Below are 12410 nucleotides of genomic sequence, written 5' to 3' on the forward strand. Positions count from 1 at the left end.
ACTTGAAAATTTTACTTTGAGAATGCTTAGAAAATTTAGCTAATGTCACTATGAAGCCATCAGAATTAGCAAGACATTTAAAAATCTAAGCATCCAGAGGACGAAGACAACCCTCTACAATTTTTTCAGTGATGTTTCAAGCCATGTGACATTCAATTCAGTACTTTGCAAATTTTCACCAAACCTAATGACAAATGTTTAGAGAAGCCTCCTTTGAGGCTTCTTGCTTCAAAGCAAAAGACAAAATGTCACATAGCACCAGGGAAACACTTATTTTTCCTGCCATAAAAGGTAAAAATGGCTGTGATAATTCACAGAAAGCAATACAGCAGCAAAGAAAAATGCATTCCTTTGTCAGCAAATACTTAGAAAATATAGAAAATAATGCTGAAAGTTTGAGGAGACAAGTATCAGCAAAATTACTTAGTGGAAGAGGATTTCTGAGTGGATGGGTGAAAGTACAAATGTTTCAAAAATGGCTCAGATTAAGCTATTTGGTAAATGCTGTATCAATAGTGAAATAAATGAAGAGCTAACTTCTGTAAACTACTGAAGGGAAGATTTACCATAGAAGCCATATTCTCAACAGTAAATTATTTCTTTAATAAAAATGTTTTCTGGAAGAGCTGTGCAAGTGTAAAGACAAGTGGAACAGCTGCTTTGACTGGCATAAGAGAAGGATTGGGTGGTTAGTTTATGTAGTCACCACTACAACTGGAATTTGTTCACTGCAATGTTCATAGACATGTTATTACAGAAAGAAACTGCAAAAGGTGCTACAGGATGTCATAAATTTGATTCATTTCATAAAAACAAGACCTTGAAACACTAGAACCTTTACAATATGTCCAATGACGGGGAGAGACCATGAAAATCCTTGATACCTGTGGTGGGTTGACTTTGATTGCCTATCACATGCCCACCAAGCCTATCAGCAGATATTTGAATACATCTGATAAAGACAAAGGCCTGCCCCAGTATTAGAAGAGGCTGCAGAAATTAATCTCATGAACTGAGAAAACATGACAGTGAGGGATTAAGGCATTAGATATAAAAAAAAAATCTAGGCATGTAAAGCAGGACATCAGACACTGAAGAGGAAACCCACAGTTCTAAAAACCCCTGTTGAACTCCTCCATAACCCTTCCAAAGCAAATCCCTTCACCAAAAATGAAAACTATGTAATTGAATCTTGACCCAATTTGCATGGTTAGACAAATCAGCTGAGACATCAAGCCCAAAACCAAGATGTAAAATAGCAGAAATATTAAATGACATTAGGATACTTCTGCCCTTGAGATAAACAGGTGATTGCCCATAATAGCACATAGGGATTGGCATTGCCTGACATATACAAGGCTTTCAGGCACCCAGGAGAAGTGGAATAATTGCAAGCACTTAAGTTGCATTGATCACATATTCTGGTCTCCTCTATCAATTGCTATAATTAAATCCATGGCAGGAATTCTAGGAAGTGGAATTATCTTGGCCAACAGTTCATTGAGCTGTATTGGGAGCAAAACATGGCCCCCATGTGATCTGTTCATGATCTTGATGAGTTCATCTAGATTAATTTTGCTCTCCTGGATCATAACTCTGTAGTTGCCAACATACTTTATGTGTTTCTGAACTGGCTGGTTTAGTGGCTGGCATAGTGTCTTCTATTGCATCGAAGTTGCCAGTTTTACACAGTCTTTGTGCTTTTTGAGCTGAAGCAAAGAATTGCAGGCTGATGCCCTGGATGCTGCTCACATCACAGCTCTGCTCCTTCACCGCTGCAATTCCCTTCATCTGGGATGACTACATTGTTCACAGGGACTTCACTGCTCCTCTACCCATGACAAACTCTTCAGCAGTGAGAACCACAAGGAAAGACATTTTGGGTTTATTAATTCTTCTCTGTAATGTCAGTATAGGTATACCTTTTACACTGTCTGTTGTCTCTAGTGTCCTGCTGATTCGGTCTCTGTGGATACACAGGAGACGGATGCAAAATAACGCAAGTGGCTTCAGGGATCCCAGCTCAGAGGCACACATCAGTGCCATCAAGTCAGTCTGTTCCTTACTTATCATTTGCATAATATATTTTATTTGTGTGCTTATCATCCTTTCCAAAATTTTTCCAATTTAAGTAATGGAGACTCGATCTGCATAGTTGTAATGACAGCCTGCCGTACTGGACAAACATTGGTCTTAATTTGGAGCAATCCTAAATTTCAAGAGCTAGGATTTGGCACCACATTAACAGTCATGTCAGGAATATATCCATGTAAAAGATCATGATTTAGCCTGGATTTTCTATTTTAGATTCAAGTGAATTCAAATGAAGTTGTCAGAGATATAAAATAATAGGCAGTGGAATGAATAGATAAGAGCCATGATCTTCAGTCACAAAGACAGGTGAAAATTTGCTTTACGTGGATATGAGTCTTGTTTTGAAGAATTGTGTAAGTTCTGTCCTATTTACTGTACTTTCCTTGGAAAATGCCATGGTTACTCTCTGACAAGAGAAAAAAAAGGCCAATACTCAGATTCCAATATGATTCAGTAAATAAAAAAAGAGCCTTTTCATCTTCCTTCTCATGCTGAAGTAATGACTAGCGCCTGTGCATTATTTGTACATTAGGACTGGTGTTTTGGGAGCCTTCCAGGTGCAGTGGGAGTTTATTAACTTTTACAGTAACTGTCACTGAAGCACATATGATTTAAGCCTTGTGTTGACTAAGCCCATCCTGATTCAATGTATCTGGTTTGGATGTTGTCAATCTGTTTGAAGCAATGCACCTGTAATTCATCTGAGTCTGTGCCTGAATTGTTTCATTTCAAACTTTAAAAAATACCAAGTCAAAGGATAACTTGTGTTGGAGTCTTCCTTTCCCTCATGACAGAAACTGTTTTCACAGGTGCCAGCAGTGGCTTGCAGGAACATTTTCCACACCATTTAACAGACATGCAGAAAGTTCAGCACATGGCAATGTCACACTGGAGTGGCATTGTCAGCACCAGTGAAAGGTGCTGGTTCCCAGCTCAGCACCATGAGACACCCGTGTTGGGAGGCTTGGGCCATCCTCTGCCCTTCCCTGCTGTCCCCTCACCGGCCCTCAGGAACAAACCTCAGAGCTCTCTGACCACACCAACAAGCAAAACACGCGGGCTGTGCTCAGCCCACAAGCCGAGTGTGCTGTCCTGCTCCTGGCTGAGCCCTGAGGCACACGGCTGCTCAGCAGGGACACCTGGACAGCTGCTCTCACACTCTTTGGGTTAGGTTCCATTATTGCACATTCCTCACGCACATGAGATGCAAAAGTGGTGCCTGTGCTATTTCCCTGCCTCTTTGAGTACAACTTCCCTCCAAAGCTCCCTTTCTGTGGAATTAAATCAAATATTTACTGCTCATTAACATGAATTTGAAAATCTAAGAGGAAAAGCCAACAAGAATATTGGAACGCACCTCACAGTGTAAATCTTCAGGAAGAACTTCCTTTCTTCAACTGACCAGCTAATTAACTATTGTCATATTAATAAAATTATCTTTAATCCACATTTTATAAACAATCTACTAAATCCCTCTCTTTCACTAGAAAATTATAATGTATAAATCTCTCCCCACACAAAAAAAAGCCATGACAACGCTCTTTGCAGTAGAAATTTAAAAATATCTGATAAAGAAAAGAACTACCCAACTATTAGAAGATGCAATGACAAGTATATCTCTTCAACTCTGGATAGATAACAGTGCAAGAAAGGGAGACATTATAGCATCAGATTGAAAAAGAAATCTACACATGTAAAGCAGGACATCAGACACTGGAGAGGAAACCCACATTGGTAAACACCACAGTTCACCTGCTCCATAACCCTTCCAAAGCAAATCCCTTCACCAAAAATGAAAACTATGTAATTGAATCTTGACCCAATTTGCATGCTTAGACAAATCAGCTGACACATCAAGCCCAAAATCAACATGCAAAATACCAGAAATATTAAATTACATTAAGATATTTCTGCCCCTGAAATAAGTAGGTGAGCATTGCCCACAACAACTCCTTGGGATTGGCAGTGTCTGAAAAATCTGAGGCTTTCAGGGGCCCAAGTGAAGCTGAGTAATAACTCTGAGACCTTGGGTTTCAATGATGACATCTTTTGCTCTCTTTTTTCAAGCAATTTCTATAATTGAATCCATGGCAGGACTACTAGGAACTGGAATTATCTTGGCTGCCATTTTATTGAGCTGCATTAAGAGCAAAACACGGTCCCCATATGATACGATCGTGATCTCTTTGAGTTCATCTAGATTCATTTTCCATTCCTGGAATATACTGGATTCGTTCCTTAATATATGGCATGAACATTACTATATTGAAGAAACTAGAGGTGTAGTTTCCAATGCAGTGTATGTGTTTCTGAACTACTGCAGCCTCTGGTTTGGAGCCTGGCTTAGTGTCTTCTACTGCATCAAGGTTGCCACTTTTACACACTCTTTCTTCATCTGGCTGAAGCAAAGAATTGCCAGGCTGATGCCCTGGATGCTGCTCACATCATGGCTCTGCTCCTTCATAGCTGCAATTCCCTTCATGTGGGATGACTACAGTGTGCACAGGAACTTCACTGCTCCTCAACTTATGACAAACACTTCAGCACTGAGAACCACATGGAAAGATAGTTTGGGTTTAGTAATTCTTCTGTGTAATGCAAATACAGCTTTAATACTGTCTGTTGTTTCTAGCGACCTGCTGATTCGGTCTCTGTGGATACACAGGAGACGGATGCAAAATAACGCAAGTGGCTTCAGGGATCCCAGCTCAGAGGCACACATCAGTGCCATCAAGTCAGTCTGTTCCTTCCTTATTATTTTCATAATATATTTTATTTGTTTGCTTCTCCTCTTATGCAGTGATTTTTTACCTTTTAGTGATGAGGAATCTATATGTGCAGCTGTATTATCTGCCTGTCCTACTGGACACACTTTGATCTTAATTTGGAGCAATCCAAAATTTCGAGAGCAGCTAGCTAGGATTTGGCACCACATTAACTGTCATGGCAGAACTGCATCTACTTAAAAGACCAGGCCTTAGTCTGGACTTTCTAGTTTAGATCCAAGTGAATCAATTGAAATCATCAGAGGTATAAATAATAGATGTTGCAATGAGTAGATGAGGGCCTTGATCTGCAATCATGAAGATTTGGGAATTTGCTTCACTTTGTTGTGAATCTTGTTACACATGATTGTGTAAGTTGTCTGCTATCTGCTCTACTTTCCTGGGAAATCACCCCAGTCTCTCTAGCACAGCACAAAACCAGGGCCAAGACTCAGACTAGAAAGTAATCACCTGCAATGCCATGAGTTGCAATTCATGATACAAATGGAACAGACCAGGTTAAGCACAGGCGTGGTCCTGTATCCTTGGAATATAAGGATTGAATGCTGCTTCTCCTTATTAAAAGTTCCTATTGAGATTGTTAAGGAATTCCCAATATTTCCAGAATATCTCATTGGTCATTTTCAACTCTGGTTGAACTCCTTAAAAATAGTTATTGATTCTAAAGGTGTCTATAAAACTGCAGTAGGGTTCAGGAAAGAATGACATGGCTGTTTGAGTTTCCCACTCTTGCTGAAATATTGATCTGTGTCACTGCATTATTGTTCCATCAGAACTGGAGCTTCATGACCCTTTTCAGATGCAGCGGGATTTTACATACTCTTAAAGCATCTCTCACATAAACATTCATGCCTAAAGTCTTGTGTTGACTAAGCCCATCCTGATTCAATGTATCTGGTTTGGATGTTGTCAATCTGTTTGAAGCAATGCACCAGTAATTCATCTGAGTCTGTGCCTGAATTGTTTCATTTCAAACTTTAAAAAATACCAAGTCAAAGGATAACTTGTGTTGGAGTCTTCCTTTCCCTCATGACAGAAACTGTTTTCAAAGGTGCCAGCAGTGGCTTGCAGGAACATTTTCCACACCATTTAATAGACATGCAGAAAGTTCAGCACATGGCAATGTCACACTGGAGTGGCATTGTCAGCACCAGTGAAAGGTGCTGGTTCCCAGCTCAGCACCATGAGACACCCGTGTTGGGAGGCTTGGGCCATCCTCTGCCCTTCCCTGCTGTCCCCTCACCGGCCCTCAGGAACAAACCTCAGAGCTCTCTGACCACACCAACAAGCAAAACACGCGGGCTGTGCTCAGCCCACAAGCCGAGTGTGCTGTCCTGCTCCTGGCTGAGCCCTGAGGCACACGGCTGCTCAGCAGGGACACCTGGACAGCTGCTCTCACACTCTTTGGGTTAGGTTCCATTATTGCACATTCCTCACGCACATGAGATGCAAAAGTGGTGCCTGTGCTATTTCCCTGCCTCTTTGAGTACATCTTCCCTCCAAAGCTCCCTTTCTGTGGAATTAAATCAAATAGTTACCTGCTCATTAACATGAATTTGAAAATCTAAGAGGAAAAGCCAACAAGAATATTGGAAGGCATCTCACAGTGTAAGTCTTCTGATAGACCTTCCTTTCTTCAACTGACCAGTTAAGTAATTATTATCATATGAATAAAATTATCTTCAACATGCATTATATACACCATCTTCTGTGTTCTACTGGATAAATTATTAAAGAAATTTGATAAAAATTATTCTGGGGATTCAAAGTAACAGCCTCTGTACTAGCAGGAAAACGAGAGTTACAGGAGTTGTGATCCTGTGATATCACATATCTTGTTTGAAAGCAGGCATTTTTCTCTTTTTGTCTGTTTAATCCATAACCTGGTAATTGGTTGGATTCCCACATCTTAGCTCACTATAAGGCAACCTGAAGAAAATTTGAAACACATGGACTCCGACCCTTCCAAAACATATGAACTATTTCCACACATAGCAATGCTATTCAGCCCCTCTTGCAGCTTGATTCATGTCTGGCACAGTGAATCAGATCAGGAAACAAACAAAATTCAAATCTCATCCTGCTCTAACACTGCCAGAAGGAGATTATGCAAATCATATTGTCTTGTACCTCTTGCCACTGAGAATTCAGGAAAAAAATTCACAATATTTTTTAGGAAACTGCTCACATGTAACATAAAACAATGAGACCAGGATTTGAAACAAAGTCCTTTTCCATTCCACACTTCTAGGTTTCTGTAATTTAGTGATGAAAATAATCATCAGTAAGAAATTCAAAGAAAGACAGAAATACCCATTTAATTTTTAAAGAACACCATTTTCCAAGAAAAAAAAAAACAACAGTAATTTGATTAGAGTCATTAATTAAAAGCAAGAAATGCAAATATCTACACGAGAGGTGAGTAGAGGATCCTTCTCTGCTTTGCATTCCTATACACACAGCAGGAATTTTCATAACTGAAATTCTGGATGATATGCGATGGACTCATTTTTAAGTGTCCATCATGGCAGGATAAAAAAAAAAAAACGAAAAGCTGTGTGCCATTCAGGCTGTACTGCTTTTCTGGGTATGTGGGGACAGGAGAAGACAAAGACATGAAGGGACTTTCTGGTGAAATTAAGGCCTTGCTTTCGGGGTTTGGCAGCTGAGTTTCAGAAACAACTTCCACAGTCCGCATGAATGGCCTTAAAGCAAACAGCAGAGTGAAGCCTCAGTGGGACGTAGAGCCCTCTAAATTCAGGAGCTGCTTCTAAGCTTGATGGTCAGTTTTGGTCTCTCCTTGAGCTATGTTGCATCTTTTCTTGGGACTTTCCACCTACTAAACTCACCTGGATATCGATCCTGCAGACTGGAATTACTGTCATGATCTTGGATATGTCTTATCACTCTGGATATAACTGGCAACCCCTACACTTGTGGCTGTCCCTACTTGTTCTCACAGAGCTTATCTGCTATCCTTGCACATATGTGGGGGGACTGCTTGGCCACGCCTTGTGGGGATTCCTTCAACATGGGAAAAATAACTGCATTTATTTCCAATCAATAATAGAGTAGGGGAGTGAGAAACAAAGAACAAAACCAAAAATCTTTTTCCCTCATCTCCCGCTTCTTCACTCTTCCATCTCCTCCCTCCATGAGCAGGGCAGGGGAACAGGGAATTGGGGACTGCAGAGGGGATCCTCTCCGCTGGGTGCAATCTTCCAGGAACAAACTGCTGCAGCATGGGATCCCAACAGGCTGCAGCTCCTGACAGGGACTTTCTCCATGGTGGGATCTCCACAGGATGCAGATTCCTTCAGGGCACAACCACCTGCTGCCAGGCGGGGCTCTGCTCACACTGCAGTGTGGATATCTGCTGCACTGAGGTCTGCCAGGGCCTGCAGGGTCACGTCAGTGGGGTCCCCTCCAGGGAAAGCACAGGAATGTCACTCTGGTGCCTGAAGCATCTTGTCCCCCTCCCTCTTCACTGACCTGGCTGTCTGCAAGACTCTCCCTCATCTTGTCTCTCTGTCCTCTCTCTCACAGTTGCCATGCACTGGTCTTTAGCCTTCCTTAAAAGAGTTGTCACAAAGATGTCACCGGCATCACCGGTGCCAAGAGCCTTGGCCGGTGGCGGGTCCCCTTTGGGAACTGGGCCTGTTTTTTGTGACACAGGGACAACTCCTGCTCCCTTCTCACACAAACCACTCTGCAGCCTTCCCACTATCAAAACCTTGCCCATAAACCCCACACATATCACACAGACATTTGCTGCTTATCTTGTGGCAAGAGGCTCAGGCTGAATGGGGCTTTGGACCACCTGGTCTCCTGCAAGGTGTCCCTGCCTATGGCAGGGGGTTAGAACTGGATGGTCTTTAAGGTCCCTTTCAACCCAAACCATCCTGTCATTCTACAAATGAGCTTAAAAGAGCTGTTGAATTCAAAGAGCAGCTCAACAGTTTTCTTTGACTCAAAGGCGCTTGCTCTGTATTCACTGACTTTTTTCTATTGGAAGTGTCTGTCAATAGCAAGCTACAGAGCTGTTCTTGTCAAAAAAACAAACACCCCTTTTTTATTCCTTCACATGAAAGTGAAATTCTAATTGTGGCTGAGAATGCAAATGCTTTCCTGTTGATGTCTGTGTCTGGGGGTCTGTCTGACCCCCGGCTCTGCCACCGACTACTGTGGATAAGGGTCCCAAGGGGAACGGCCGTCCAAAGAGTCTTGGGCAGCTTCCAGCCAAGGGTAACCCTTCGGAGAGCAGCCTGAGGCTTCACGTGATCAGTTCTTTCAGAAGTGATTTCTGCTCTGGGATCAGCTCACATCAGCCCAGCTCTGCTCATGGGCTCCTGCAGCCAACACATAGACAAGAGAGTTGGGAGGCTGAGTAGCGTTCTGTGGAGTGCTTTAATGCAGCCTTCAGTGAAGGGAGCCAGTGACGGTCACATCCACTGAACTGAGCAAAAGCTGGGGTTTTATAGGGAAGGGGAGAACTGGGACAGGGACCAATGGTCTAAGACCAGGGTGAAATGACCAATAGTTAACAGGGAGATAACATGCAGTCCTGAAGCAGGAAGGGGTCCACAGCTTAGACACCATGACTAAGTAGTTTTTTCTTATTTAAGGGGACAGATCTCCAAGGAGGAAGCCTGTCAGAAGAGTGGGCTTCCTCCACACTTTCCCAAAGATTTTCAATCCAAAAATTATATGAATTTGACACATCCAAAAATTCTCATGCAGGTACACTTGCAAAATTTGGAAGCAGAATGTTCTAAACTCTTTAAAAAAACTTCCAAAGGAAGAGTCTGTAGCAATACTAAAATAATAAAAAAAAATTATAATACTTTTAATTTGGTCTTAAATTATTTCAATCTTTTTCTTGGTGTATGCTTTCAAATCCTAAGTATCTGGCCCTTATATGTACAAAATACCTAGAGTAGTACACGTATCAAATATATAAACAAATGTACATAAATCTGAGGTGAATGCTCACAGTTTTACTCCTGTGAGTAAAATAGGATGATCAAATAGGTTTGAACACTCTCCTAGGCAATCACAGATGAAGCACTAAGAAATTTCAAGCTACTCAAGGAAGCAACTTTGAAAAGGTCTCAAAGTTACTCCCCACCTAACTGTCCACACCTTCTTACTGTGCTAATGACAGCTATCTGTGTCACTGCATTTCTGAAGAACCTTTGTGTGTTTCCTTCTGTGTTCTGGGCTACAGATGAAACATGAGTCCCAAAGCTTTCCAATGAACCCAAGCCTCTCCACTTACTTAGAAGACCTGTATCTTCTTGGATGTGGAAAGTGTTTGAATTCACTTCTTTTAGCACATATAACTGAATTTCAAAAGCATGCATATTCCATATGGCAGTAAAACTGCCTCAATTAACACTTGTGCCATTGCTTCTGTATGTAATGCTGTATATTGCCAGATCTAAAACTCATTGGGTAAATTCTGCATCTATTCAGGAGGCTTGTGAAAAATGGACCAGTGAGGTACTCTGTAAAATTATTTTCCTTTGCTCTATTCTTTTCTTCCCACAGAAATTTATTGTTTTCCTTTGGGAAACTCAGAGCAGGAATTCAGAGATAATTATAGTGCTTAAAACTCTCTATACACTAAAGAAAAACACGATAATCTTCTTTTCAGGAGAAATAGGACAATATATGATAAAGAAAAGAGCTACCCAGCATTAGAAGAGGTCATGACAAGTATGTCTCTTCAACTCTGAAGAGAAGACAGTGCAAGAAATGGAGACATTATAGCATCAGATTGAAAAAACAAATCTAGATTTGTAAAGCAGGACATCAGACACTGGAGAGGAAACCCACATTGGTAAACACCACAGTTCACCTGCTCCATAACCCTTCCAAAGCAAATCCCTTCACCAAAAATGAAAACTATGTAATTGAATCTTGACCCAATTTGCATGCTTAAACAAATCAGCTGACACATCAAGCCCAAAACAACAATGTAAAATAGCAGAAATATTAAATTACATTAGGACACTTCTGATATAAATAGGTGAGCTTGTGCCCACAACAGCTCCTTGGGTTTGGCCGTGCCTGGTAAATCTGAGGCTTTCAGGAGCCCAGAGGAAACTGAGTAATAATTGCAAGGTCTTGAATAGCAATGTTCACACCGTTTGCTCTCCTTTGTCTAACAATTGCTATAATTGAATCAATGGCAGGAATTCTAGGAAATGGAATTATCTTGGCTGCCAGTTCACGGAGCTGCATTAGGGGCAAAACACGGTCCCCATATGATACAATCGTGATCTCTCTGAGTTCATCTGTAATAATTTTGCAATCATGGATTTCAGTGGATTTCTTAATGAATATATTTTATGAACCCTTTTTTTATACAAAAGACTTGCTCAAGCTGACCAGGATAATTTTTACATTTCTGAACTACTCCAGCCTCTGGTTTGGAGCCTGGCTTAGTGTCTTCTATTGCATCAAGGTTGCCACTTTTACACCGTCTTTCTTCATCTGGCTGAAGCAAAGAATTGCCAGGCTGGTGCCCTGGATGCTGCTCACATCATGGCTCTGCTCCTTCACCGCTGCAATTCCCTTCATCTGGGATGACTATGCTCTGCAGAGGAACTTCACTGCTCCTCAACCTATGACAAACTCCTCAGCAATGAGAACCACAAAGAAAGACAGTTTAGCTTTATTAATTCTTCTCTGTAATGTTGGAATAACTATGCCTTTAATATTGTCTGTTGTTTCTAGTGTCCTGCTGATTCGGTCTCTGTGGATACACAGGAGACGGATGCAAAATAACGCAAGTGGCTTCAGGGATCCCAGCTCAGAGGCACACATCAGTGCCATCAAGTCAGTCTTTTCCTTACTTATCATTTACATAATATATTTTATTTGTGTGCTTATCATCCTTTTCAAACTTTTTCCAGCTTTAAGTATTGGAGACTCGATCTGCATAGTTGTAATGGCTGCCTGTCCTACTGGACACACATTGGTCTTAATTTGGAGCAATCCAAAATTTCGAGCACAGCCTGTTAGGATTTGGCACCACATTAACTGTCATGGCAGAACTGCATCTACTTAAAAGACAGTGGCTCTGCCTGGTCTTTCTAGTTTAGATCCAAGTGAATCAATTGAAATCATCAGAGGTATAAATAATAGATGTTGCAATGAGTAGATGAGGGCCTTGATCTGCAATCATGAAGATTTGGGAATTTGCTTCACTTTGTTGTGAATCTTGTTACACATGATTGTGTAAGTTGTCTGCTATCTGCTCTACTTTCCTGGGAAATCACCCCAGTCTCTCTAGCACAGCACAAAACCAGGGCCAAGACTCAGACTAGAAAGTAATCACCTGCAATGCCATGAGTTGCAATTCATGATACAAATGGAACAGACCAGGTTAAGCACAGGCATGGTCCTGTATCCTTGGAATATAAGGATTGAATGCTGCTTCTCCTTATTAAAAGTTCCTATTGAGATTGTTAAGGAATTCCCAATATTTCCAGAATATCTCATTGGTCATTTTCAACTCTGGTT

At 41.3% G+C, this 12410-nt stretch overlaps 2 protein-coding genes and 1 pseudogene across 2 annotated transcripts; all 3 read left to right on the forward strand.

Moving 5' to 3' along the window:
* Positions 1-1665: 1665 nt before the first annotated feature.
* On the forward strand, positions 1666-2343 carry LOC111943016 (taste receptor type 2 member 40-like; annotated as a pseudogene).
* A 1787-nt stretch (positions 2344-4130) lies between these two features.
* On the forward strand, positions 4131-5060 carry LOC111943025 (taste receptor type 2 member 40-like). The gene has a single exon (XM_086883795.1). It carries the CDS (start codon positions 4131-4133, stop codon positions 5058-5060), a length of 930 nt encoding a protein of 309 aa, XP_086739921.1.
* Positions 5061-11019: 5959 nt separating this feature from the next.
* Positions 11020-11990, forward strand: LOC147654311 (taste receptor type 2 member 40-like). The gene has a single exon (XM_086882612.1). The coding sequence runs from the start codon at positions 11020-11022 to the stop codon at positions 11953-11955; it is 936 nt and encodes a 311-aa protein (XP_086738738.1). The 3' UTR covers positions 11956-11990.
* Positions 11991-12410: the final 420 nt, after the last annotated feature.

The sequence above is a fragment of the Cyanistes caeruleus genome, chromosome 3 (genome assembly GCF_971803275.1).
Source record: "Cyanistes caeruleus chromosome 3, bCyaCae1.hap1.1, whole genome shotgun sequence".
Taxonomy (NCBI): domain Eukaryota; kingdom Metazoa; phylum Chordata; class Aves; order Passeriformes; family Paridae; genus Cyanistes; species Cyanistes caeruleus.

What these genes read in the sequence shown, in the direction of transcription:
- LOC111943025 (XM_086883795.1), top strand. Translation starts at nt 4,131, where the DNA reads ATGATGACATCTTTTGCTCTCTTTTTTCAAGCAATTTCTATAATTGAA.
- LOC147654311 (XM_086882612.1), top strand. Translation starts at nt 11,020, where the DNA reads ATGTTCACACCGTTTGCTCTCCTTTGTCTAACAATTGCTATAATTGAA.